Source organism: Bubalus kerabau, chromosome 4 (genome assembly GCF_029407905.1).
Source record: "Bubalus kerabau isolate K-KA32 ecotype Philippines breed swamp buffalo chromosome 4, PCC_UOA_SB_1v2, whole genome shotgun sequence".
Classification (NCBI taxonomy): Eukaryota; Metazoa; Chordata; class Mammalia; order Artiodactyla; family Bovidae; genus Bubalus; species Bubalus kerabau.
In genome coordinates this window covers 12,966,152-12,993,631 of record NC_073627.1, presented here as the reverse complement: position 1 = coordinate 12,993,631, position 27,480 = coordinate 12,966,152, and the positions used below count along the sequence as shown (strand labels likewise).

General features: G+C 58.6%; 1 protein-coding gene across 1 annotated transcript in view; it reads right to left on the bottom strand.

Moving 5' to 3' along the window:
- Positions 1–21,604, bottom strand: part of BAHCC1 (BAH domain and coiled-coil containing 1) — a 61,373-nt gene extending 39,769 nt beyond the window's left edge. Inside the window, exons 1-2 of the mRNA XM_055575356.1 lie at positions 21,445–21,604; positions 17,222–17,616 (exon numbers count right to left, since the gene is read on the bottom strand). Coding sequence (XP_055431331.1) covers positions 17,222–17,399 — 178 coding nt within the window. The 5' untranslated portion in view covers positions 17,400–17,616; positions 21,445–21,604. The remainder of the gene's footprint in view (positions 1–17,221; positions 17,617–21,444) is intronic.
- Positions 21,605–27,480: the final 5,876 nt, after the last annotated feature.

Here is a 27,480-nt window from a genome sequence, read left to right as displayed (position 1 = left end):
GCACTCCAGTCTTGCCCTTTGACCTTGGTCCAAGGCTCCCCAGGGCCCTCCTTTGCTCCAAGCCTTTTGGGGATGCCCCTGCTTCTCCATCTTCCCCAGCCTTGTGGGCGGTTTGTGGCCCCAGTGTCCGGCCTCAGGCTGGACCATTTATCTTGGGGGCGGGGGTGTCTTTTCCCTCCTTTTTCCTTTCACATTGAAAACGGAAGAGCCTTATCACATGAATATTATGTCTTTATATCTTCACTGTAAGACATTCAAATGACAGATACAACAAGGAAGGAAACAGAGATATCAGGGACCCCGCTGTTCTGGGGCACAGCCACACGCATTCCAGGGACCACTTTCCAGGCACTCGCCCTGGTGGGCCACCTGCAGGTTCCCAGGTGTCCTCTCCTAAGGCCCCAGCCCACAGCAGCAGGTCCCGCCAGGGGCTCTCATACTCCCTGACTGGCAGGCCAGCCCTGGGGGATGGGCGCTAGGCAGCTGGAAAGCCAACTCCCCCGATTGGGCCCCCCAGCCTGGACCCTGCTCAGTTGGTGGGTTCCATGAGCCTTGCTCCAAAAGGGTCAGTCTCCTCCCGCCATCCTGGGCTAGAAGTCAGCAAGCTGCCACAGGTCCTACAGGCTTTGCCAGGTTCTGCTTTCTACAGGCTTCTGCTGGCACCCAGAGCCTCCCCTACCCCATCTGACCCCTGACCCTAGACAGAGCATCCATGCTCCCGTGTCACTTCCACATCCAAGGACTTCGGTCATGGCCCAACCAGCAGAGGCATGGGCAGACCTGGCTGCCACCTCCCAGCCCCCGCCCGCCGACCAGTAGCCAGTCCCAGACAGAGCCTTAGCAGAGGCGGCCTGGGCCCCGGCCAAGGCTGGAGCTGCATGGCCAAGTCTGGCCGGGAACTGGGCTGGAGACTTCTTTCCTCTTGGCAAGGTCCTTGCCCACGGAGTGTTGTGGTTAGCAACCCGGGAGGGGACAGTGGGAGCCCTGAGCAGCAGGAAGGGCCAGAGGGGCTTTCGGCTCAGAGCCCCCTGGGGGCTGGGAGCCCTGACCCTGGCACTGTCTGCCCTAGCCCTTCTCACAGCCTTGTATTAATGTAGGTCACCGTGATCCCAGGTGGCGGGCCCACCGTGGGACTGACAAAGGGATGGGCATCGTCACTGTTGGCCCCGCAGCCTCTGGGGTTTGGATGTGGCCTGTCCAGGGAGCATGGTCACGGTGGCCGGTGCCCTGCATCTTCTAGTGGCTCGCAACAGAGCAATCTGGCCAAGTTGAACATCATCTCAGGACTGAGACCTGAACAGGGTCACTGAGGCAGACAGTTCTGTAGCCACACACCAGCCCCCAGCCCGCTGTCCCCACTGCCCGGCCGGCCCAGGCCAAGGTCTGCAGCCCCAGACACAGGGCTCCAGCCCCGACTCCAGCGCCGCCTCAGCTCTGCCTGGGACACCACGGAGGCCTGGCCCGGGTGCCGGGCTGGCTGAGAAAACCACTCCGGAAGCCAGAATGCCCGGGAGGGCTGGTTGACACCCCCACCCCCTGCCATGGCCCAGTTCCTCAGGCCCGGCCCTCACCCCCGGAGCCCTACTCGTTCCCACGCCCCGAGGCCCAGACAACCTGGACCGGGAGACAGGCCGTACCTGGGCCCTGGCCGTGTGGCGACTTCCAGCTGCCCCAGCTGGACAGGGCTGGGCCGGAATCCCCTGACTGCCTAGCCTGTGCTCACAAGGCCATTCTGTGCTGGCCATGCCCGAGGCTGCCCCACGTGCCCCCAGGTGAAACCAGGGGGAAGGGGCCTTCCTCTGCCAACCTGTTTGCCAGGCCCACCTGCTGCAGCCAAGACATTCAACAGAAGTTGGGCAGGCCAGAGGGGTGCAGAGGGAGCCCCTGCCGTGGAGTCCAGGGGTGTCCCAAGGAGCTTCCAGTCCAGAGAATGTCTGACGGGCAGCAAAGTCACCAGAGCTCAAAGTGCTGGCACTCCAGAGGCTGGCCCTGGGACCCTAGATGACCCAGGGCCTGCCCACCTCCTCTGCCTCCAGCCTCTACCTCTCCATCAGCCAGGCAGATGGAGGGACAGACATAGAAGGACCTGGGAGAGCCCGGGAGCGGGAGTAGGAGCCCGGAGTACAACAGCGGGAGCATTTGTTTTGACTTAAGTGAGCTACCTTTTCTGGAAACGGTGAAATGGGTTGTAAAAAAGCACACACACAAAAGGCCTCCCTGTGATGGCTGGCGGCCGCTCTTGAGAGTCAAGCCCTTTCCGGCTCCCCTGCCACTGCTGGAGGTCCAGCTGATGGGCCGCTGGCACGAGGCTCCCCAGGGGTGCTGTGTCTGGCGGCTGCACCCACCCACCGCCCAGAACGGCTCCCACCCTGCTGCTCACACCTGCTCAAGGCGCCCCACCGCCCCCAGCCCCTGGCAGAGCCCGCCTGGGCTCTGGGGACATCCAGCCCCCCTGGGGCCATCCCTGGGTCTCCACTAGGACCTCAGGGGCAGCTGAGACACTGCCGTGACGGGTGGCCTGCCTGGGAGGCCAAAGTGCCCCTCGGGTGCTAGAACAGGCCCTACCCCCCCCAGAGGGAGCCGGCTGGAGAGGAGGAGGTAGGAAGGCTAACAGCCCACCACGTGGACTGTTCACATTCCTCTCATTCCAGGAGAGGGAAGGGGAGGGCGGATGTCCATCCCGGGTGTCCGTGTGGACAGAGGTGGAGAGACCTCAGTCCAGCCTGCCTGCAGGCGGGTGGGCGTCCATCTGTCTGGCCACCCAGGAGAAGAAAATGGGGAGAGAGATAGGGCTGGGGATACCAGGCCCAGGTGGGAGGCACTGCTCTGGACTGCCCCACAGGAAACCCAAATCGCGCAGAGCAGGGGCCAGGCCATAGAGGCTACGCTGCACTGCCGGCCACCAGACCCGCTCTGGGTGCACATGCGTTCCGGGCTTAATTGCTGATGTCACCAGTGACACTCCCCACTGGGCTGGAACCCATCAGTGGCCCAGGCATGAGATAATGTATGTGTGTATGTATGTGTGCACGTGGGCGTAACAGGCAGTGAAGCGAGTATGTGGGCATTCAGGGTGTGTCGGCGTGTGTGCATGGCTGAGAGTGCATATGGGCAATGGTCACGCACACAGGCTACAGATGTGCATGGAGGTCTGGGGCCGGGGCTCTGAGTGTGCGCTCGGGACACGGGTGTACACACCTGGCTCTGAGTGTGTGCGAGGTGGTGACTTGTTTGCATGTGAGGGACTCACACACAGGCCGGGCCAGCCCTCAGGGACGCTGCTTCCCAGGGTCACACCCCCACCAAACCGGTCTCCTTACTGGCCCAGACTCTGAAAAAGGCTCCCAGCCTTGGATTCCATGTGACGCCCACAGTGGCAAGTGAGAGACACCAGGACGCCCCTCTCCTTCTCCACCATCGGGGGCTCATCCAGCTTGCTCGTGGTGGAAGGGGAACTCAAGCCTTAAGGCTGTACCAAACTGTGGTCCCAAGACCCCCGACTCCCTGCTGCCTGGGAGTTGGCCCCCTCCCCAGCCCAGCGACTCAACCCATAGCCACCTGGGCCTGACACTGAATCCAGCAGTGGTGTGGGTTCTGGGGGCAGCAGGCAGGTTGCGTGGCCATCTTCCCACAGACACCCGATCCCTTTGCGGTGAAGAAGCAGCTCAGGAGCCCCCTCGGATCTGAGACCCCCTCCCAGCAGGGTCGGTCTTACTGACAGGCTCTCAGAACCCAGAAATTGTTGGGATCGGGAGCATTCCCCTCTGTCCTCGAATCGGGGGCCTCCTGTCTGGCTCCCCTCACTTGCTGGGTCTCAATGGACACAAAACCTGCCCTGCTTTCGGCCATCCTCTGCTGCCCAGCCCGAGTCCCTGAGGACGCCATCCAATAATCCCAGCTGCTGTCCACAGCCCTGCGATGATGCAGGGACCAGAAGAGGAGGCAAGACAGGCCTAGGGAGGGAGGAAGGAAGGGCAGGAGAGAAGGAAGAGGCTGGAGGCGGGAACAGAGACAGCTGCAGCGGTGGGAGAGGGGGTGCTGGTGGGAGGCGGCATGTGGGGGCCAGCAGAGGGGACAGAAGGCGAGCCTCCGCCAGCCCCGCCCTGAGATGTGGGGGTAGCCCTGGTGAGGGGTGTCTGCCCAGAACATGCAGGCGTCACATGGGAAGCCCCTCTCCGCTGGCCCAGGAGAACCTTCCAGAAGACCCGGTTGGCCCAAAGGCAGCGTCTCTCAGGCCATAATAGGAAAACTCTGTGGTTGCTGAGCCACCAGGCCCACAAGTGTAGAGGCAATGATGACAGGGGACGGGCCCAACCACCAACAGCCCAGAACTAATAAAAGAAAAGGAAAACCGGATATAAGTCTGGTTCTTATTAAAAGGGTAAATTTAGCTTTCTGGCTGGAGGGGGAGGGGGGCAGCCAACACTCCCCCCTGGGGCCGCCCTCGGACTCTGGCCGAGAGAGTGACTCAGAGGGTTGCTCTCCCTCCTCCTGTTCTTCGCACCTTCTGGGGTCTCCACCTCGATTCCCTCTCACACCCTCCCTGGCAAGCGGCCAGCACTCCTCCTCCAGGACACCTCTGAAGGCTGGGGCGGGGGCGGGGGGGCGGCGTGGGGAGGTGACCAGCGCCACCCCCTCCAAACCCCGCCAGCCAGAGAAGGAGCCTCAGCCAAAGCATCATACCATGTTGAAATAAGCCAGCTGCAACAAGACGAATGCCCTAGGGGCTGTAGTCCAGTGTGAGCATCAGGGTGCGCGCACACACACACCCCCCCGAGCCCCTGGACAGGGTCCTAGGGGCCCACCCTGTTCTCCTACACCACATCCGCTGGACCCCGGCACTCAGCACCTTGAGCTAGTCTGGGACACTCCTCTGTCTCAGCTATGAGCAGGCAGGGCAAGAGGGGAGCAGATGGCAGGGTTGGGGGCAGGGCTGTGTCTCTCCAGGCAGAGACCTTCAGGGAGCCCACATTCTTGAATGTCTGACAGGCCACCCTCTGCAGCCCATCCCTGTCTTTTGAGGCTTGCAGTAGACCTGGCCTCCCCACCCGACTCTAACGTCTGTGACCAGAAGCAGGAAAAGGCCTGGCACTGGGGATGGGGCTGCTCCTGGCTCCAGGCAGGAGGAACATTGTGGAGGGGGCAGCTCGCTGGGGAGCGGGATCCCCCACAATGTGTTCCTGGGGGCAGCGCGACCCGCCCCACATGAGAAGGGAGATGGGGCAGAGGGCAGGGTTCACCCAGGGCTCCTTATCCTTGTAGCTTCTTCTAACAGCACTGCTCTGACAAACCACCCCACTCCCTTCAAAGTACAGAGATAAAGTATTTTAATTTCTAAAGACGGTGAGCGTAAGTAGAGAGAAAACCTCAATTCTCTGATGTACAACTACAATATTTCTGGGAACTGTCGAAATGAGCAGGGCAAGGAGAGCTGTTTCTGGGGTGGAGAAGGGCACCCCACTGATCGAGGGTCCCAAATAGGGATGGAGTGCCAGCCAGCCCTGGGGAGCCGGTAGGGGAAACAGGCTCAGGGCAGCCCCGCAGGAGCTCCCAACGGAGAGAAGATCCCCAGCACACGCAGCTAGCCCACAGCCTGTGCACCCAGCCCCACTGCAGGGCGTGCGGGGCAGGGGATGGGGGGAGCTCAGGCAGAGAACCAGACTTGAATCTCCAGCCCAGAAGCCTGCTCTCCTGTCTCCCGATGCGACCACAGAGCAAGCAAGTTGGCTTGCTGAGTCTCCACCACCTGGATCCCACCTGCTTCAGGGGCAGGAGGCAGCAGGGAACTCAGCCCTGAGACTGAGAACTGACTCCCTCGCCTGATTCACAAGCTGGGCTTGACGCAAGTGTCATTGGCAAAGGCTCTGCTGCCAGAGCAGAGGAGGGGGCTCTGTGCTGGGCTGCCCGAGTGGGACAAGGTCTCCAAAGGGTGGCCCCCACTCCAGTCTAGAGACCACAAGATGCACCATGACCCTCCTAGCCACCTAGTTCAGCAGCCGGTACCTGGGCCAGCTGCCCACTCCCCAGGAGAGCCCAGGGCATGGTTGGGCTGCCCTGAATCTCCATTGGCTCCAGGTAGTCCAGTGCAAGTGCCCAGGGAAGCTCGGGGCACATGCTGACCTCGCTAGGGCAGGCAGCTGATGTGGGAATATGGGGAGAAAGTGCTGCCCAGACCAGACAGCATGAGCGTCCTTGTCACCCAAGCCACAGACTGGGTCCGGAGTTCTGGCCGGAGAACGAAATTCTAACCCAGCTCATTTGTTAGACAGTCACTGAGCGGCCGCGGTGTGCAGGGTCACCCACCCTCACCCTGGCATCCAAGGAAGCCGCAGGCTGCCCAGGCACCCGGGCCTTCAACAACAGCCCTCGGGCCTCTCCGTGACCCACACTGGCCTCATGGCTGCTTGGGACCATCTCACTGGCCTTTATCTTGGAGCAGACGTTTGACAGGTAGAAAGACGCTGCTGCTTGTGTGCACCTTCCAACTTTTCTTGATTTTACCTGTATTCACGCTTGTTAAGGGCTTTTTAAGAGTTCGCCTAAAGATGCATTACAATTTAATTGAGCTTTAACTTTAATATTAATTTAAAACAAATTAAAAGCTTATTTTTAGGAGACCCAAAGGGATGCAAAATGTCTTGAAAAAGGGACTGGCTTCAGGCAAACTGCCCTCAAGTGACCCGCTGGCCAGGCATGTGGCAGGTCAGCTGGACAGGGCAGCTGCCCCATCGGGCAGACTGGGAAGTCCTGGGGGACCCCAGGTCCGGCTTCTTCACCTGCATTCTGTGTAGGGCGAGGAGGGCTGTGCCCACGAGCCAGGGACAGAGGGATCTGCTGGCACCCTTCCACGTGGTGCTGCCAAGGCCAGGAGGCGCCACGGGCAGGAGCCTGGTCCTGTCCTCACTGCACCCGTGTCCGAGCCTAGGTCCTGAATCCTGCCTGCCGGCTGCCAGGACCCTATAGCGGGTGATGAGAGGAGGCATCAGGGCCCGTGCCCCACCAAGTGAGAGCTGCAGGGACGTGAGCGCTGCCTGGGCAAGGAGAAGTGACCAGGATCTGGAGTGGCAGGGCTTGTGGGAAAGAGCCTCCAGGAGATGTGCAGGCAGCGGGTCCCACTAACTGCCACCAGCCCCAAGCAGCCACGCACTCCTGCCAGGCCAGGCTGGGCGCTGAGGCTGAGAACCTGGAGCAGCTCCTAGGCCTCCTGGTGCGTAAATGCTGGAAAACAGAGTGGTGTAGCATGGGGGCCCCACCTGGCTATACAATGCTCGGGTGCCCACAGCCCCTCGCCACCACACCTGCTGGCCAGGGAGGCACACGGAGCAGAGGGTGAGGGGCCACAGCCCTGCTCCCTCATCTCTCCTGAGCCCTTATTTTTCTCTTGTTGGTTGACCCCTAGTTCTTGCCTACTCAGTCACCCAAACAGCCACCATAGAAGGGAGGGGAGGGGGCAGCTCTCCCCAGCATGTGTCCTTCCTTGCCCCCCAGGCCCTAGGGCCCAGGTGAGGCCATTGGCTTCTACCCTCTGATCCATCGTAGGTGCCCCATCACACACAGAATCTCCTGTTGATGGTGAGAGAGACACCTGCAGAGGGTGCCAGGGCCAGTCAAGAGATAGGCAGGAAGTGGCCCCACCTGTTGCCCAGCTTTTGCTCCATCAGGTCCCTCCTTTACTGGAGCGGGATGGGGCAGGGGAGTCTCTGCAGGGACGGTCCCCATCCTGAACCTTGTTCCATCCCCACCGGCCCCTTCTCTCCACAGCCCGACCTCACGTGTGCACCCAGGGGCCAGCCCTGGTGCCATACAGATGACGCTGGGCTGTACTGCCTAGCAGACCACTCCCTGCCACGCTCTTGCTCCTGCCATCGAGTATGGAGCTAAGAAGGAGGGGATTGCCCTTCCTGCCAATCTGTTTAGCTCTGACATCTTTTTAAAACACAGTCTAGGAGCCTCTGAAGATGACAGAAGGTGCTTCTGGAAGGAGAGTAGATGCTGACCTGATCCCTGCGAGGTGGCCACGCAGGCTGGAGACGCTGCCAGCAAGACTGTCTACAACATGTGGTCAGGTATGGGGCAGTTTCTAGTGTAGAGACAAGGGCCAATCCAGACCCCTGTGTTTCCTGGCCTTCTCTTCCTAATGAAGTTCTCCCAGAGCGTTATCTTCTCGATTTTCCAGTGTGGCGGCACACTGGAAGGAGAAAAACCGAACAGCCCTCTCTCTGTGTCTAAAGGCACGTGCGTGCTTTGCCTCGGTGTGCACAGACAAGCATATCCCCTCTCGCCCCAGCCGTCCTGCAGGGAGGGAGGCCTGTGACGGCCAGGCCCAGCTCCGGGGAAACAGAGGGATGGAAAGCAGAGACACCCAGACTTGGGACCCTGCCGTCCCTCAGGGAAGGTGGCTCCATGTAGAGGAGGATGGGGCTGCCGCAAGGCCTGGTGAGAGAGACTGCTGAGGGCAGTCAGGGCCGGAGGTCACAGGGATCTGAGCATTGGTGACTGTGGGGGCTGCCCAGGTAGGAAGATTCCAAGAGGGGCAGGGGAACGGGGCAGAGAAGGTACTTGAGGCAGCAAAGAGGGGCGCAGGGGTGGCCGGAGCCTGTGGGTAGCTGGGCATAGGTGCTGAGTACTGGGAAAGCTTGGGGACAGTGGAATGACAAGAGTAGGGGGGTGGGAGCTGACCTAAGGTGTGGGGAGGGTGGGGCTAGAGGAAGGGAGATCTTGAGGGAAAGAGAAGCAGGGCTGAAGGCTCAGACAGGCTTGGGACTAACTTGTAGGTCGGGAAAGGGCGGGGAAGCTGACTAGCACCTCCTAGAGGAACTGGGCGTGGGCGCAGCAGAGACATGACTGCCAACCAAGGTCCATCTAGTCAAAGCTACGGTTTTTCCAGGAGTCATGTATGGATGTGAAAATTGGACTATAAAGAAGGCTGAGCGCCGAAGAACTGATGCTTTAGAACTGTGGTGTTGGAGAAGACTCTTGAGAGTCCCTTGGACTGCAAGGAGATCCAACCAGTCCCTCCTAAAGGAAATCTGTCCTGAATATTCACTGGAAGGACTGATGCTGAAGCGGAAACTCCAATACTTTGGCCACCTGATGTGAAGAACTGACTACTTGGAAAAGATCCTGATGCTGGGAAAGATTGAAGGCGGGAGGAAAAGGGGACAACAGAGGATGAGATGGTGGGATGGCATCACCGACTCAACGGACATGAGTTTGAGCAAACTCTGGGAGTTGGTGATAGACAAGGAAGCCTGGCGTGCTACAGTCCATGGGGTGGCAAAGAATCGGACACGACTGAGTGACGGAAATGAACTGAACAGATTCATTGGAAGAAGCCTGGGGCAGGTGCTGGGAAAGGACCAGCTCCAGTTCAGTGGAAACCAGAAGATGGGTTCCATGGTGACAGAGGGAAGGAGGGGGGTGAAGCAGGGGCAGGCAGCTCACCAGCACCAAGCCCGGAATGTCGGGCTCTGAGTCTGCCATCCAAGGTCACTGGGGACCTTTAGGCTCCACCTCCGGCAGCTGGCCAGGAGCTGCAGGATGGAGCAGGAGGTGGGAAGTGGAGACAGACCAGAACACACATTCTGATCACTGGGCCCGCTGGCTCTCCCCTAGGCCAACTGGGATGTGATGTCCTTTGTATCTTGAAGGTCCATTGTGTCTGTGAGTGAGTGTGTGTGTATGAGTGTGAGCACATGTGAGTGTAAGGACATGCCTCAGGGTATGAGCACACGTGAGCCAGGTGTGATGAGTGTCCATGCATGTGTGAGCTCAGCTAGTTAACATGCTGGTGAGACTATGGAGACGACGACAAGGTCTATGCCTCTGCCCCCAAAGGGGACACAAGCAGGGCCAGACAGCAAGGCTGGTGCTAAGTTGGAGCCTGCCACACAGAGCTGCCCTGAGATGCTGGTGGAGAGCAGCCTGGCAGTGCAGCTCCTTCCCCACCCCCATCAGCACATCCCCACCCTGGGTCCCGCCCCTAGGGTCTCATCCCACTGTCCCCAACCTGCCTTCTTTTCACCCCCATCCAGCTGGGCTCCCAGCACACCTGCCTTGAGGGTAGGGGGCCCTCCCTGGCCTGGCTGTGTGATATTAGGGCCATGGTGTCCTCCCCAGAGCTGCCTTTGAGAACAAAGTCCCAAGGAAGAAAGGCCCTGGCTTCCCTGAAGGAGGAGCACAGGGATAGAACCAAAACTGCCTCTTCCCAAGGAGATGGCAGAGGGTGGTTTAGTCCATAAACCACCACTTAAATGTGGCTGATGATTCTCTTTCACTTGGCGGGGTGCCCCAAGAAGACAGCCCCAGGCCACCCTGGGGGACCCCAGTCTGCCGCACATGGGCCTCTCTCGGCAGCCCAGGCATCCTCTGCCCCTCCCCTGCATTTCTGGTAATTTCTACTGGAAACCAAGTCCCTGCACTTGGATGGAACAGGACTGCTGTAACTTTCCTTTCGGTTCCAGGCACACAGTGGGTCCCCCTTCCCCAGCATCAAACATCTTTGGATCTAAAGACACTGGACTCTTTGTTGGGGGCCCTGGGGGGAGCGGCGAGGGGGCAGGGAACCCAACCCACCTGTTCATTCCCTCCTCCTCCGCCCCGGCTCTAGGTCAGAATGAAAAAAAAAAAAAGCTTCCTGGCTGATCCAATCTGGAACCTAATCGTCTGGACAGCTGCAGCAGCCCTCGGATGCCAGCCCGGCTGGCTCCCTGCTTGAGCACTGGATGCCTCCCCGCCAGACCCTCAGCCTGCTGCAAACCCACACCAAGCCCCTATGTGGGGCTGGGGCAACTCCCACCCTGCGCCCCCCCCCCCCTTCCAATCCCACACCCAGTTCCCGACTGGTCCCCATCCTCTGGTGGCAGCTGCTGGCAGGGCCACGGGAGGCAGTAATATTATATATTACAACAAACAGGGGCGGCCCACTGACAAATAGGCCTGCGTGATCTAAACGGTATATTATCCCATAAAAACGTCAGCGGGTAGGGCGTCAAAGCCAAGATGGAGCAGCGGCCCCAGAGCACAGGCTGCAAGGCCTGAACCTTCCTTGGCACAGCCCGGAGCTGCAGGGATGTGTTCTAGATGGTGCATGCTGGTTGTGATCTTGTTTGCTTTTAATCCTGAATCTTTGGTGGGAGAAAGAAGGCCCCATCGGTTAATAGGGACCAAGGAACCCTGGGGGAGCCGTGCCCTGGCGGGTGAGGCAGGTGGAGCGCAGCAGTGCGAGTCACCTACTGCCCAAGAGGGCAGGTGCTGCACCCTGAAGCCCTGGCATCAGCTCGAGAGCTCTGGGATAAGGCCCAGCAAAGACCTCCTAGGACGGCCTTTCCAAGGGGCGCCCACCTTTCCAAGAGGCTGCTGGTAGTGGCCCGAGTGAGAACTTTCTCTGGATGGGTTATGACGGGCCCCCTTCCGAGAGGCTAAGGCAGCACCTCCGCCCTGGGGGGATGGTTTCTAGTCATCGGAAGTCATCCAAGGTGGATGCTGGTCAATATGGCATTGACAGGGCTACTGCTGCCTGGTGACGCAAGGCTGGAAAGAGGAGCGACGCTCCAGACGCTGTGCAGGATTTTCTTGTTGGACTCTCTAGGCAGAGATCAGCCCTGAGGCCACCCAGGTGGAGTCCCCAAATCCCTTCCATGCTGACCTCTGGCCAGTGTATCCAGGGCCCCTCTGAGAAAGCCCTGTGCAAAGGGCTGACATCAGGGCAACTGGTGGGAATCCCCCTGAGACTCCGGCCATGCCAATCAAGGCAGCTGCCTGCCCTGCCGCACAAGGTCCCTGGGGTAGAGTGGCAGCTCCCATCTTTGGGGGCCTATATTCAGGTATTTATGGTAGGGAAGGGGGGGGGCGGGGGCAGAGGCCGCCCAGAGGCCTCTTTCAGAAGAAAGGGCAAGGGGACCCTAGGGGTGGTGACCAAGGCCCCTTTCCACCCAGAAAGCACTCATTCCCAGTGGTACTGGCTGAACTCTATTTGAGCTTGGGAATTCCCAGCTTAGGGCCGGTCCCAGGCTCAGACCCTGGAGCTAGACCAGGGGCATTCTGGGAAGTGTAGTCCTTTGGGAGTTGAGCGGGCCTGCTGGGATTTTGGGGGGTGGGGTGGGCATCCCATCAAGAGCAAGCAAATAAGCAGAGAGAGCAAAGGAGGTTACCCTGACCCTAATCCCAAGGTGGAGGTCTGACATTCCTGGGAAATGGCTGAACTTAAGACATCTGCTCCCTGAAAAGACACCAGCCAATATTGGATTCCAGCCTCAGATCACACCCGCAGTGGTTTCCCTGAGCAAACTGTCTGGAGCTCTTATTTTGGTGAGGAGCTCTGGGAACTCCCCAGAGAGGAAAGACCCGGCCTGAATTCCCCAACGCCTTTCCTCCTCTGGCAGCTGCCTCCAGACCGCAGGAGAGACAGGGGTGCTACCTGCTGGGCTCCTGGAGAGGCTGCAGCGCATCCCGCACACTCTCGCACATTATTTATGCTCACAGTCCGCGCTGATGACATATGTAAGTTGACAGCGAACATCCTATCAACTTGCTGGAGTGTATCTTGATTGTTAAAACACACTCTTAAAGGTGTACGATCATTTATCAAATTAAAATAGCGGCGCCTTGCCTGTCCCTTTTCTGCCTTCCCTGACCACTCCCCTGTACCCTCCCTCCTTCTCTGGCCTCCTGGGCATCCTGCCCTTGTACCCAGGCCCTGCTCCTCGGGTGGGATGGGGGGAGGAGAACCCTGCCCCTGATTCCAGGGACCCAGACTCAGCACCCCCTCCCCATCCCACCCCAGGCCAGGGCAAGCCCACTAATCGCCAAGAAGTGACAAACGCCAGAAGCCCCACCAATTAAATCTAAACTCAAGCAAAGCTCAGTGGCCAGTAAATTATTATTTTTATTAGCTTGAACCAAGTTCCCGTAAGAGAGAAAGTCAACTTGCTCCCATGAATGGCTCTTGTATAATTTATTTAACTCTGTGCTCTTTGCCAAAGCCTGGAATATTTTTAGCTCGTTCTGTTGTTGGATTTGGCTTTTTTATGTGTGTTTCTGAGGGGTATTTTTAGCTCCCTCCATGTTATTCTAACAGCCTCCTGTGCGTTTTGTCCTGTCTGTGCGGGCTGTTGAACCCAGTCTCACAGCAGACAAGGGAGATTTCTAAGAATAAACGGGAGCATTTGGGGGTGATTTGGGATCCGCACAAGGCCACTCCCTGCCTCTCTGGCTAATTTGCCTTAGTGCTCACGTGACCTGGATATTCCTATAGGAATATCCCTGTAGGAATAATCAGACAAGGGGGCAGTACAAGCCCCACTGAGAAAAAACCCACATTCCAAAAATGGCTTCGCTGGGGTGGGTGAGGCGGCCGCAGCCTGGCCAGTCCACGCGGCCGCCGGATTCTGGGCTCCACACGGTGGCCGTGGCTTTGATGTTTGCTTCTGCCACTTACAGAGCAGGACGAGTAGAGTCTTCGGAAAGTAACTCTTTTCACACCTACTTAATGTTGGTAACGGTTGCCGAAACACTCCATCGTGTCATTGAGTTAATGAGGTATTTACGAAATTGTATTTTTTTTCCTATATGAAAAAATATCACATGAGAAAGGAGGGGGATCCTTTGATGGGGTCTTTTCACACCAGGAAATTATATTCCCCACCCCATCCCCCACCACGTTTTTCTTCTTCTTTTTGAGATTGAGGATCAGAAGCACTTTTAGCAGGAGAGAAGTTTGTGGTTCTCCCACCAGAAGGAACCTGCCGCCCTGTATACTCCCAACAACAACCACAGGCCCAGGGCACCTGGCTTCCAGGCCAGACCATTTACACGCCAAGGAAGCCAAGAGAAGGGGCGGAGAGGAGAACCCACTCGCAGTCACATTGCCCAAACCTCCGCCTTCCTTGGGTGGAGACCCAGTGATTCTCCTTTGGCCCCAAGGGCAACGCACAGAGAAGGATGAAGGGCAGTAGCTGTAGCTGACCGGCTGGAAGAGGGGGCGGGGACCCGGCTTCTCCCAGGCAGGGCTGCCTCCTACTAGATGCACTCCCTCCAAGGAGAGGCACGATCCCCAATCGCTCCAGGCAGTAGCGCTGATGAAAAATCTTGGGTTGGTGTGTTGTTGATTTTCATTTTTTCCCCCCTAGATTTCACAGCTTTGCCTCCGGACCATCTGTATTAGAGACAAAATCTAACACTGCACTAAAAATAATGATTCCAAACATTCTAATTGCACCTTTTGGTGACAAGGTTACTGGAACAGCACTTTACCATAAAACCCCACAGCCCGATGATAAAGCTATCCGCACTTTCATTTTTAGAAAAACAATGGGAGAAGCCCTGGAGCCCAACATCCCATCGGGGTCCTTCAAACTGACATTTTGAAAGCGCTGGGTGGGGGCAGCACTGGAGGAGCGCAGGGAGGGAGACCTTGGCCCAGGCTGGGGGGCCGAGCCAAGACGAGGAATCCTCAGAGGCCAGGGACTCGATCTCCGGTGGCTGGATCCTACTCCCATGTTAGAGCCGAACAAATAGGAAGAAGCTCGGTGCAATTTTCCTTTCAGCAGGGTAGTCAGTGGAGGGAGGGGTAGGCTGGGCTGCTGCAGCCTGGCTTATGGACCTGAGGCCGTCACGGAAATGGGAAGAAAGTCCGCCAAACTGGCCATTTTGAAATCCGCACACGAGATGCAAAAAAAAAAAAAAAAAAAATTTAACTTAATTATACTTTTTCCTTTTTAAACTGGATCATATATAGATACAGACCAAAGCAAAGTAGTCTGAGGTATAATTCTTTTTTTTTTAATTGATGTAGCTAAATTTTAAAAAACCAATACAAGATCCTGGTTTTCAGCAATTTCAAAAGCCTTTCAGCGGCAGATGTTTCTAGCTGGACGCCCTCTAGGCCAGCCTTCCCATCACAAATGGGTTGAACATCTCCAGGCACAATAGGTCTCTCTGGTCCCCCAGGGAGGTAGAAGCAGCCTCCAGGAGCAGCAGATGTGTGGGCTCCCAGTTGCCCCCTCTGAGGGTGCCCTGGGGACCTCCAGTGAGCTCTAGAACACCCTGTATATGGGGAAGGTGAGTAGGGTCTGGGTCAAGGACACAGTCCAGGCCAGCGCCCACCTGATTTCTCCAGTCCCTCCATGGCCTACAATCCAAGAACCACGTGATCAAACTTGGAATGAGCTAGACAATGGTTCGGGTCACCCAGACCATGTTCCCACCTGGCCTGGTGGTGCCTACATCTGGATATAAGAGCAGAAAGCAGAAATGGCGGCTGACCAGGATCTGGCGAGGGTTGTGGGCTGTTGAATAGGGACAAGGGAGGCAGCAGTGACTTAAACTGATGGGGAATCCAGCTTGGCCAAGCCCCTCTCGCCCCCCCTCCCTGCCTCTGCCCCTGCCCAGCCCCCAGGAGGGCATGGCCCCAGCCTGTCTGTGTACTACCGGGACAGCCTTGGTGTCAGGGGCCCTTCTGAACCCTTGCTTCTGTTACCCTCCAGGCTAGAGGGCATGGCATATGGCATGGCGGGGGGGGGGGGGGGGTGCATCCAGAAAGGACTAGGGACACTGTGGCACTGTCCCTAAGGCTACCACAAGCCCTCAACCACAGCCCCTCAGTGTGAGCTGAGCTGGGCAGGCAGCATCTCCAATGCAGGAGCAGGAGAGACAACCACAGGGACAGTAAGGACAGATATTTAAAATCACCGATTGCCCAGGCAAGTGCTTTTGCTCTTTTGAGTTATAAATCTATAAGAGGAAAAAAGCAAGGAAGAGGGAAGAGTGAAGCAGAGGAAAAAAGCAGCCTTGCAGAAGGCTCACACTGGAACAGGAAACGCGGGCGAAGTGCTGACTCCAGGAGAGGGCTGAGTCCAGCCCCTCCACTTCCAGCTTGCTCTAACTTTTTGAATCTCATGTGGTAAATGCTAAAAGCCCATTAGTAATTAAGCAATTTCTCGTTATTTTTTTTCTTTTTAGGAAATTTATGTTTTTCTTTCTGACTGCCCTCCCTTCTGACATTTTCCCTTCTAGCCTGACTCTGCCATCCGTTTTAATCCACACACTAATTGTAATCCCATTAAAGCAGATATAATTTTATTAGTATTCACAGTTCATCAAGCTAGCAATAATAACTGTTACTGCCAAATTAACAACAACAACAACAAAAAAAAGAGGCAAACAACATTTCTAATGTTTAGAACAAACTGTAAACAAAAGCAAGCCAACCTTCCAGGGTGACCAGCGGGTCCCCAAACGCGCAGCCACTCGGCTTCCTGCAAGCTCAGCCGGCGCTGGCCAGTGACCTCCAGGGTCTCGGCGAGGTACAGCCCCCTTTGCCACCCTCTGCCTGGCCCTGCTTCTCCTCTGACCTGGCTCGACAGTAGTATCGAAGCCACCCCAGAGGGGGACCGCTCTGGAGATCTGCGTCAGCTCTGCCAAGGAACAGCTCTCTCCCGGGAGAGGTCTGGAGTGCAGGGAGGCCCCAGCTCGCTCCTCTTGGAGCAAATCTGCGGCGAACTCGCCTGCACCGAAATCCGGCGGCGGCCCCCGCGCCGCCCCCAGCTGAGCCGGCGCCGGCGCTGCCCTCCCCGAGAGCGCAGGCCGAGAGGCTGGGCCACGATCTGGCCATGCTTTGTCCGGCTTTAGCAGGATACCAGAGGCACTTGTTAAAGCAAATGCATCCCCTGCAAACCCATTCTCGCCCTGACACTTCAAGGCTTTATATAGAAACAGGATTTGCTCGTCTTACACCAGCAGTCCCTATTAACGCTCACCCCGCGCACACACCGCCCTAATCCGAGAGGCCGCGGCACTCCCCTCCCCAAGTCACAACAGCCGTTTTTGTTCCCGCAGAAAGTGGCCTCGTTGTCCCAGCCCCGGAATGTCTTAAGGATGTGAATGCAGAATGCAGAAATGAGGTTTACGCGGAATTTAGTTCTTCGGCAGGAAGGGGTGGGGGAGGGTGCAGGAGGGGAAAGGCTTTATTTTTAGCCGGCTCCGGGGCTGCCCCTCCGAGACCCTGGGGGACCCCGGGGAAGGGCACTCTAAACCGCGATGATCGGGCTCGGGGAGCCCCCGCAGGACGCGCGGGCCGCCACCGGTGCCGGAGCAGGGAAATGAAACCGAAGGCTTCTCCGCAAACGCTCCGAGAGAGGAGGGGCAGGCTCCCATCCGACCCTCGACCGTGCCCACCTCGCGGCAGGGTCTCCTCTCCCGCGCCCGCCCGGCCGGCACTGACCTGTGTGCGAAGCCATGGGCAGCGGCGACGGGAAGTACTTTCCGGGCTGGAAGTGAGCGGGGGGCTGCGCGGCGGGCCCGGGCGGGGCGAGGCGCGCGGCGGCGGCGGCACTGCGGTGGCCCAGGCTTCCGCGCTCCGACAGCAGATGAGGCGGCGGTGCGAAGTCGCGGCCATCCATGCCGGGCCCCGGCCCCGGCCCGCCGCCGCCTCCTCCCGGGAGCAGCACGGCCGGGGCCCGGGGGCGGCTCGGCGCGCGGGCGGCACGCAGGCGGCGCGGAGGAGGCGGTGTCTGGGGTCACCGGCGGCGGCGGTGGGGCCGGTCAGCACGCGGGCGGACTGGGCTCCTCGGCGGGCGGCCGCGTGCCGAGCCGGCGGTCGCCGTGCGGATCCATAGTCTGCGGAGACAAGCAGAGGAGACTAGGTGACTTGGGGGTTCGGCTCGCCGGGGGGTCCCCGCCCCCGCCCGCCCGCCTGCCACCCTTCCCACCCCGCCGGCCCGAGTCCCGCCAGGCCGGGCGGCCGGGCCCCGAGCTCCCCGCGCGTCTCCCCGCTGCACGCGCGCGCGTGGGCCACCCGGGCCGCCCCGATTCCCCCCGCGCACACGCACCGTCCCGGCCACGCTCGGTCCGGAGGAGCCTGAGGGAACCCGGCCGTACCGCTCGCCGCTTCCCCTTCGCGGGTCCCTGCGGCGAGGGCGCCGCGGCGAAAGGCTGCTGGCTCCGTTGGGTGATAAAAACCCAAATCTGAGAAGCCATCACGCATACACACACACACACACACACACACACGCACACACGCACACCCTCTCCCCTCCCCCGCTGCCCAAAGGTGTCTCTGAGGAAAGGCCTGGGGTCCACGCTAGCTTTTTTCCCCTCTCTCCATTCCGAGGTCCAGCTTTTACTGCATTCTGCTTAACCGAATAACCATGCTAATTAAGCGAGTAATTTTATTGATTGTAACTCAAGAGGTTTTTTTTTTTTTATAACCTTCCTTTTCTCCCCTCTCCCATCCCCCCCATGCGTCTTTTGGTCCATTCTTTTGAACCCGCCGCTCCTCTCCCCACCCCTGCCTCGCCACAGCCCTAACAGGACCAAGCCCCCATCCCGCAATGCCGAGCTTGGACCCCGGGCCAGCTCCCCGAGCCCCAGGGGCTCTACGTCCGCGGGCGGCGTCACCTGGGCCGCCACGCCGCAGTGCCCGGCCGGCCGGCCGGGAGCCGGGAGCTTCCTAGCGAGGCTCAAACAATCTCCCCTCCCCCCGGTGAAATTCGCCCAGGATCTTCCTCTGCGGATTGGGGGTTTGGTGAGGGCCTCTTTGAGAATCAGAAATTGTTCTTCCTCAACGCCCCAAATCGGCCACGGAATTTCTCCCTTCGGCGCCTGCCCCGGCTCGCTCGCTGAGCCAAGGCCGTTCTCCGCACGGCCCGGGGAAGTGGGGTTTGCGACGCCGGGCTCCGCCGTAGGGCCGCGGACAACTGGCCCGGCCCAGGGCAACCTTCGCCAATGCCCAGGTCTCAGCGGACCCCTGGCCTCCGTCGTCCACCTCCACCTCTCGGCTGAGCCACTTGTAATGTCCCCCACCTCCCTTCTCTTCCACCCCGACGCGGAGAGTCCACTCGGAGGCGAAATTGGGGACAATTTCAGACGCTGAGTGTGAAACGACGAAGCAAGCAACATAAACTGAACAGCTGTGCGCCCGCGTGGACCTCTTGCATTTTGCACATTTCTCATTTCCTCAATCTGCATTGTTTTAACGTTTCATACCACTTCGAACAAAAGGGAGATGAGATGGGCAGGCTCAATATTCTTAACAGTGAACTTTGCAGAAAGTCTTCGCATTTTTTTTTAGTCGTCCCACCGTGACAACAAAGCGATTAAGATGTTTTCCATTTTGTGAATACCATTTTAAATTACTATATTTAATGCTACAGGTTCTACACGTCTTATTTGCAGACTGTTTTGTGTTTGATTTAATCTATAACCGAAAACATAATGTATTAAGCGAATACATATTTGCTCAGCTGATAAGCTTTTTAATATTTATTCGGAAAGCTTTTGCATTGTAAATAAACGGGACCTACACAAAGACTTCTCTTTGTCTCTCAACTTCCTACAAAGGGGTTTTGGGCTTCCTCCCCTCTAGGGATCGTCAGCTCTCTACCCCGGTCTAACAAATCACTCGACTCGCCGCCGCTCGGGCCTACTGAGCGAACGCCTGGCCTCAGGACCGGGAGAGCGCCGGGCGAGGGGGCTGCCCGCGCTGGGGTCAGGGGAGGGAGGGGCTGCCCGCGCGGGGCTTAGGGCCTCCGGGCAGCAGCGAGCTGCGAGCCGGGGGGCACGGGGCGGGACAAAGGGAAAGAAGGAGGGGAGGGAGGTCGAGAACCTGCGGCTTCAAAGGCGCCGAAGGCCCGCGGCTGCGCGCAAGGGGGGTGGGGGGCTTCCCAGCGGCCTCCGGGGAACCGCGTATACTTTGGTTTTGTTTTGTGGGGTTTTTTTCCAATAAGAAATTCCAAAATTGTCGAGAAAGGGAGTTGCTCTCGATTCTCGGGACGCGGGCTTGGCTACCAGCAACAGCTTTAATCTTCACCTTCTGTGGGCCGGACCGATCCTTCCCCATCAGCCCGCCAGACTTTTTACTCGGAAGGGGATGGGTTGTTGTCGCCCCTCCGTGCCGCGGAGATTCTCACCAGGTCAGAGGGGCTTTCCTTTGTGTTCTTTGCTCCGGGGAAGAGGCCGCGCCGCGCCTCCCAGTCCGCCAGAGAGCGGCTCCCGGGGGCCTGCGGAGCACAAGCCCGGCAGAGAGAGGGGCGGCGACGCGCGGCCTCCGCCGCCGCCTGGGCCCGGAGTCTCGGATCCCAGGCGCCGCCATCCGCGAATCCCAGGGCTCCGAACGTCCTCCCCCCAGCGCCAAGAGAGACCGCAGCTCGCGTAGGGCCAGACTCGGAAAGGACACCGAGCGAAAGCGGTGGCGTGCCGGGCGGTCCCCGCGCCGGCTGGAAAATCGCTGACAAGGGTATATTGCAGAGTCGAACCTCGAAACGCCGGGTCCTCCCCAGGACTCCGCGGCGCGATCCCAGGAGTCGCCCGTCTCTCTGCTCGTGGCTCGAACGCTCCAGGATTGTGGGAGCGGCTCCTTCGGTTTTGCTTCGGTTTTAAACACCGAAAACCCTCCCTTTGCTTCGGCCACCCGCATCCTCCGGCGCCGTCTCCCGGTGCGCTGGCGCTGTGGGGCCCGCAGGCTGGGCTGGGGCCCGCGCACACCCGGCGCAGCTCGGGCGCCGCCGTAGAACCCGCTCCCTGCGAAACGGTCGCGCCCGACACCCACCCTACCCCCGCCAGGAGAGGCCCGAGGCCCGTGGCCTCTCCGGGCCCCCGCACCCCAAGGCGCACCCACCCGCAGATGCCGCCTCAGGGGTGGTGGTCTGAGCCCTGCACGCCACCCGGAATGCGGTCGGTGAGAAAGCCACTTTGCGCTGGCCTCGCTTGGCCCCCTCCGCCACCCTCAGCCGCCCCGGAAATTTTTTTCTGAAATGTCCTGAAATGAATTAGGCTCTAGAAAGCGAACCCCCACGAACCTCGCCGTTACCCCTCTCCGCCCGATCCCTCGCCCCGCACGCCGCTGGCGGCCGGCAAGACCCTTTGGTAGGTGGCTCGGCCGCCTCGGCCAGCGCGAGCCAGCCGGTTCCCGGCGCCGTGGAGCAACCGGGCGGGGCTGACCCAAGGCTGCTCGGGGGAGGGGAGCAGCGTGGGGGGGGGGGGTGCAAACAATTGGGGTTCATTCGTGGTGCCGCCAAAGCCGGGAGCGCGTTGGCTGCGTCGGGGACCTCGCCGACTGTCTAGCCGGAGCGGCCCGCGCGGCTTTCGCCGGACGCAGCCTGGCGGTCCCTGTCCTGTCGCGATTATTTATTTTTAATACTGGGTGTCGATCGACACAACAAGCGCTCAGAGCAAAGCAAGGACGCATTACGGGGGGAATTTTAAACCGATCGATAAGATTTTTCAGAGGGGAAAAAAAATCGCTCTTACATATAGTCCATTAAAAAAAAAAAGCCTGTTCGACATTATAACGGATTTTTAAAAAGGGAAGATATATACTTCTTAACATCGCAACCCTGAATTTCTCTTACTAAAAAAAAAATTGTAAATCCCCAAAGCCAAAATAAAAATAAAATAATAATAAAAATACAAAAACAAAAAAAAATGAAAGCAATTTCAGTTACTTACTGGAGGTTGTTTCCTGGATACAATTGAATGCAATACAATTAAACCAGTAAATGTGACTTTGTTTTGTATTCCTATTGGTATTTTCAATGTGCTGACTGTTGCACTGTAAATGCACCGCTTCCACAACAACGACTCTAGCGAGCCCATCCAGAGCGGCTCTCAAACCTGCAGCCCGGCGCGGCGAGCCACGGGCCCTGCATACTAATAAGCTCGTGCCACTCAGCCCGGAGCAGCCGGTGCGCTGATTGGCCGCGCGGCCCTCCGCGGCCGGGAGCTCGTGCCACTCATTCGGCGTAAACAGGCCTCCCAATAGGCTGGCGCCGGGCCAGGGAGCTGCCAATCAGGGAGCAGCAGGGCTACTACCAAGCCCGATGGCGCCTAATTCAAGCCCGGCGACTGCGCAGCTCCTTTGCGCAGATCGTTGCTGCTGAATGGGAATGTGTTGGCGCAGGGCGGGAGAGGGAGCAGGGGCGAGTGGGAGCGTTTATCCACGCCGAGGGGAAGGCTTTTGCTTTTTTTTTTTTTTTTTAATTTAACCCAGCAGGTCTAACGTTTGGCGTCCGGTGCACAGAGGCCAGATGATACAGCAACACGCGTTGAAGCAGATGCTTTTTAAAATACTTGGGATGTCTGGCAGGTGGCTAAACCCCGCACAGGTAGGCCTGAGATCCAAGCATAGAGGCCTCCTCGGGTTGCCTGGCCCTACTACCACTTCGAGGCCTCCACCTGCTCTGACCAAGCTCAGGAATGCCTGCACTCTCGAAGTCTGGGTACCACGGACTCTTGAGTCACCGGCCTTGTCCTCTCCTCCTCTTGCCCCAGGGATCAGAATCTGGGGAGAAGTTCTTGTGTCTCTGGCCACGTATGTGCGGTCCCTCAGTTTTTATTCCCCTTGGCTATATTTTTGCAACGGAGCACTGATGAAAATGAAAATCGGGGATTTAATGCCATGACAAAGATTGCCCTTTCTTCATCTGCAACTAGATTTTAAAAATATGTTCACCTTGATACCCACAGTGTGAAAACCATGCACAGTATTTTTCAATGTCGCTCTCCTGCATATCTGCTAAATTCTTGCCCTAAATAAAAAAGCCACTAAACAAATATCTTCATCGTAATCAGATGCAAACTACTTTTTAGGTTATTCTCCAAATATTTCTGTTAGAGTTTGGTTTCCCAACGATCCTATTTATGCTCGGGAGTCAAGTCTATGTCTTAGTGGCGATGGATACATTATTTTTACTCCTCCAGGTGCAGCTCTGCTTCCCCCTCAGGGGGGACAAAAATGTATTTAAACTAGATGCCAACCACCTCGGGCACGCGCGGTAGAAATTATCCACCGGCTCATTCCGGTAGAGACCGCCGCTGCCGTCGCCGCTGCTAAGTCACTTCAGTCGTGTCCGACTGTGTGCGACCCCATAGACGGCAGCCCACCAGGCTCCTCTTCCTGGGATTCTCCAGGCAAGAATACTGGAGTGGGTTGCCATTTCCTTCTCCAATGCATGCATGTCATGCTAAGTCGCTTCAGTCGTGTCCGACTCTGTGCGACCCTATGGACACAGCCCACCAGGCTCCTCCGTCCACAGGATTCTCTAGGCAAGAATACTGGAGTGGGTTGCCATTTCCTTCTCCACCGGTAGGGACAGGAACGGGTTAAGCCAGAGGCCTTCTGTTGTCACCTTTCTTTCCCCGCCCCCCCCGCCCGCTCCCTGGGGACCGCCAGGATTGGCTGGCACTCGGCCAGCAGGCTGTCAATCACCGAGTGTAAACAAGGCGCTGATTGGCTGTAGTCCAGTCCGCACAGGGCCTCCTGAAAAAAGCAATTACTGGCTCCGCGGTTTCAAGGCGGCCCCAGGCCGCTTGATGAAAGGAGATAAGCTAGGGACCGTTTCCAGGACCCCCGCGGGCCGACCCTGGCAGCCTTGGAGCCGAGGTGCGGCGTAGAGCCTGCGGATCAAAGGAATCCAGAGAGAAAGGGGAAGCCGGGCGCGCGGCTCAGGCCGGCCTTCCCCCGCGGGCATCTCTGACCTGGGTAGGGGCTTGGGCCGCGGGCGGGGCTCGGAACTGGGAGCCCGCTTTGGGCAGCGCGGCCGGGCAGCTCCGGAGAGTCCGGGGCTGGCAGGTAAGCGCCCAGCTCCGCGGCCCGGGCCTAGGACGCAGGACTCGGCCGGCGCGGTCCTGAGTCCCGGCTCCAGCGACACCCCTGCCAGGTGACGAGGACCCCTGTCCCCCACGGCCTGAGCCCCTCCCTGGCCAGTCCTAAAGCCCGTGCCTTCGGAAGCCACCGGGGTGGCGCGCGTCTGCAGCGGGAGAGGAGGCGGCATGTATAAATCCATAAAGCGCTCGGAGATCCGATTAGCGCACGGCTATTCATTAGGCCGGGGGCGATTGAATTAGGTCCCGGGTGCGGGCCCGAGGAGGGGGAGGTGCCGGCGCGGGTTGGGCGCAGCCGCCAATGCGGGGCGTGGGGGGGGGGGGCGGAGGGGAACGGTTCTGGCGCAGACCTCCGGGCTTGGGCCGTGGCTTCCGGAGGAAGAAGTCAAAGCATCGGCTCCGGAGCGAGTTGAGGGGACGGGTTCCTCCAAGTCCTGCCCCAGCGGGTGCTTGCGGGGGCGGCCGGCTTCCTATTCACACCGTGCAAAGCCAGCCTGAGCCCGGCCCGGCTGCAGAGAAATCGCGTCCTCGGAAGGGTGGGCGGGCGGGAGGGGCGGCCATGGCTCCCGGATCCAGCGCAGGGCCAGGAGCAGCCGGAGGTAGGGCTGGGAGCGGCTAGCTGTGCAGTCCCGGTCCCAGAGCACAGCGGCCTCGCACCGCCTCCTCGGAACCGGTGACCTGGCACGCTGAGACTGCCTGTTCCGCACGCCCAGGGGTCCCGCCAGCTTCCCGCAGCCCTCGGAGTCCTGACCCCCAGCAGGGTGCTCCTTGCCTCCGGACGTTTGGAATCTGGGTTCCGGATTACTGTCTCTGATGAGTTTGTTTTCTGGCGCAGAAACTTTTTCTTATAACTGAAGTTTTTAAGCTCCACTTGAAATTTTTAAAAATGAGAAAAAAGTGTATGAGAGAAAAATCCTCCACCCAAGAGAAAGAATACCTTGCCTACCCTCAGTGTCCCTGTAGTTGCGCCTAGCTCCCTGAGCGCCCGCCAGCGGGGGCCCCCGGGGTGCGCTGGAGTCGGAAAGGGGCTCAGCCTTGGACCACCACGTGGGGGAAGGGCCTCCAGGCCCCCACTCTCCGTCCGAGAGTGTGAAGAGGGGCTCCCAAACCCCCATCCCCCACGGGCAAAATATTGTCTGAGGGTCCTGGAGCCTGGCTGATGGGCCCCACCCTAGGCATAATCCAAGATGTGCAGGCTGCCAGCGAGATGGAAGGACAGAGGATGGCACGGCTCGGGTCCTCCCCGCCCTCGGGAAGGCTGGCTCATATCCTTCCAGCTCGCCATCGCCAAATTCCTAATTCAGTGGGAGAGAACTGGCTTTCAGAAAACCCACTGCTGTCCCCTGCCCCTCCCGGCCCATCGGGAGAGAGAGGCTGCCTGCCTGGGGGAGGCGAAGCACAGCCCCATGTCCGCTTGGCTTCCTCCCCTCTCCTCCTCTCCCTAGCATCACTTGAAAACAAATCTAGTGGGTTTTTTTTTTTTTTTTTCTTAATACTGTTTCAAAACAGTTGTTACAGCAAATAGCTGCAGACGGGCCTGCTGGATGCGGCAGGGGCTGGCAGCTGCCCAGCGCGGGCGCCTGGCCGCTCAGCAGCTCCCGCAGTACCAAAATAAGCTCCCCGTGTTCCCCTTCAGAAGACGCGGCCTACCGAGGCTCCGGCCGGCCGGGGCATGTTTGGCTGGGCGCACTATCAGCTCAGAGGAAACCTCCCTGGTTTCCTTTTTTATTCTGCCTGCTGTCCAGAGCTAACAAATGTTTTTAATTTTAGAGGAACATGGTGTAGGGATCTGCAGACCAGCTTTCCACTGGGGAGGACGAGAGAGCCAGGGAGTGGGTGGGGAAGGAGAAAGGAGAGGGGATAGAAATGTGAGATCAGGGTTGAGCTGGGTGTCCAGGTCTCTGCAGTCGCCCACAGTTTCACAAATGAATGGGCTCCCAGTCAGGCGAGGCCCACACACCCTGCCCAGCCCACATGCCCTGCCCCAGCCTGGAACACTACCCAGGGGTGTCCTTGAACCCCCAGCTTGCTTCCTCCCTGGCAGGTACCCAAGCTTGCCCTATGGCCCCATGCAGCCAGCTGTGCCCTGACACCTGGGCATGCACCCTTGCACATCACCCATCCACACACATGTATGTGTGCACACATGTAACACAAACACATCACGGGCACACACTTGAGCATTATACAGCACATCACACACCGATACGTTCACAGCACACACTGGCACCAGTGCTCTGGAGAACCTGCTTTCCCTCACACAGCCTGGGGGCCCCCTGTCACCCCAGAACCTAGCCCAGCTGTGGGGCCCCTCCCGGCACTTGCCCCCACTTCCCCTGAGAGCAGCTGCAAATCCAGGGCTCCTCGCTCCCCAAAGACCGCCATCCAGCTCTGTCTGAAATCATGAAATAAATAATCATTTTTTTAACGCAAGGGGGTGGAGGTGTTGGGTGAGTTACATAAAATTGTGAATTAGTCTCTGCTCCAAATAAACGCCTGCTTGGGCCGGAGAGCGGCAGAGCTGCGCTCTGGGTAATTGTGTGTCGGGTGTTTCTCCATTGTTCCCTGTGCCATTAGTCAAAGGGCAAATTAGAAACAATTTCTTGACAAAAATTGACTCTTAATTTTTCCTACCAGAGGCACAGGGGGCCAGGTCCAGAGGCTGGGCTCATGGACAGACAGGCCTGTCCGGAGGGGTGCTGGGGTCACTGATTTGCACTTGCCCAACCTGCAGTAGGAGAAACTGGGGGCCCCGGGTGTGGTTCACAGCAACCACCCCCCCACCCGCCCTCAGCTGGAGGGCAGCGTTACCCCATCTCAGCCCAGAATCTAATGCAGGGGTCAGAGGTTTGCACTCTTCCTCTCAAGTAAGTGGGGTAGGAAAAAAAAAAAAACAACCACATTCCCAGAGATGCCTGGATTGGAGGAACTCAGCCTCCGCACCCCTCCAGTCCCAGGAAGCAGGGTTAGGCCCCACCCCATCCCCTGAATGAGATCTTCTGCCACAGATGTGGTTCTTTTCACCAGGCCCTTTGGCTGGTGGACTGAAGGGGGCAGGGGTATGGGGGGAAGGTTCTAGGGCACCAGCCCAGCCCAGGATTCAGAAGCCCCGGGGCCCCACCCTGGCTCCACTCACTAGGCAGCCATCAGAGCAGCCTGTACCCCTACCTGCCCAGGTGCCTTCAGCTTTGGCTGTGAGTGGAGTTGAGAAGTCCCTACTCCATCCCCAAGGGTCCTCCCCAAGGTGCTGCACAGGGAATTTGTGCCTAGATTGGGAGTGGCCTTCTTTTTGGCCATCTTCTGTCTTTAGGGGCTTAAGCTTTGTTGGAGTTGGCCTATTTTGGAGGAGAAAGGAATACGAAGATCTCCCAGACTGCCCTCCCACTACCAAGGGGAGGGGGCTGCCCCCACCAAAAACAAAATCTCCAGTCACAGCCCCTTCATTATCTAGCAGGGCCTGCGGGGGCCCAGAGGGCCAGGTAGCAGGGGAGAAGGCCACTCTGAGGCCGAGGGTCAAGGGGAAGGAGCCGACAGAGGATGAAGAGTTGTCAGGAGCCAGGCCAGGAGGGAGAGTCCTCTGGTCATGCCTCCCATGAGGCCTTCCTCCAGCATCTCCTGAGCCCTCTGTGCTACCTTGAATCCTTTCTAGAGGTCCCAGCTCCCGCTTGAGCAAAGGGCCTGCATGCTGAGGCCTGAGCCCTGCTCAGTTGGAGCCCCTGGAATGTCAGGGAGGCACAGCTGGTCTCTGCAGACCACAGACAGGCTCCAAGACAGACTTGGGGATGTGGCTGGAAGTTTTAAAAGGCAACAAGAGCAGCAGGGGAGCCAGACTTTGAAGTCAGATGAACAGCTTTCCTGGGACCCCTCCCTTTTTTGGGGGGT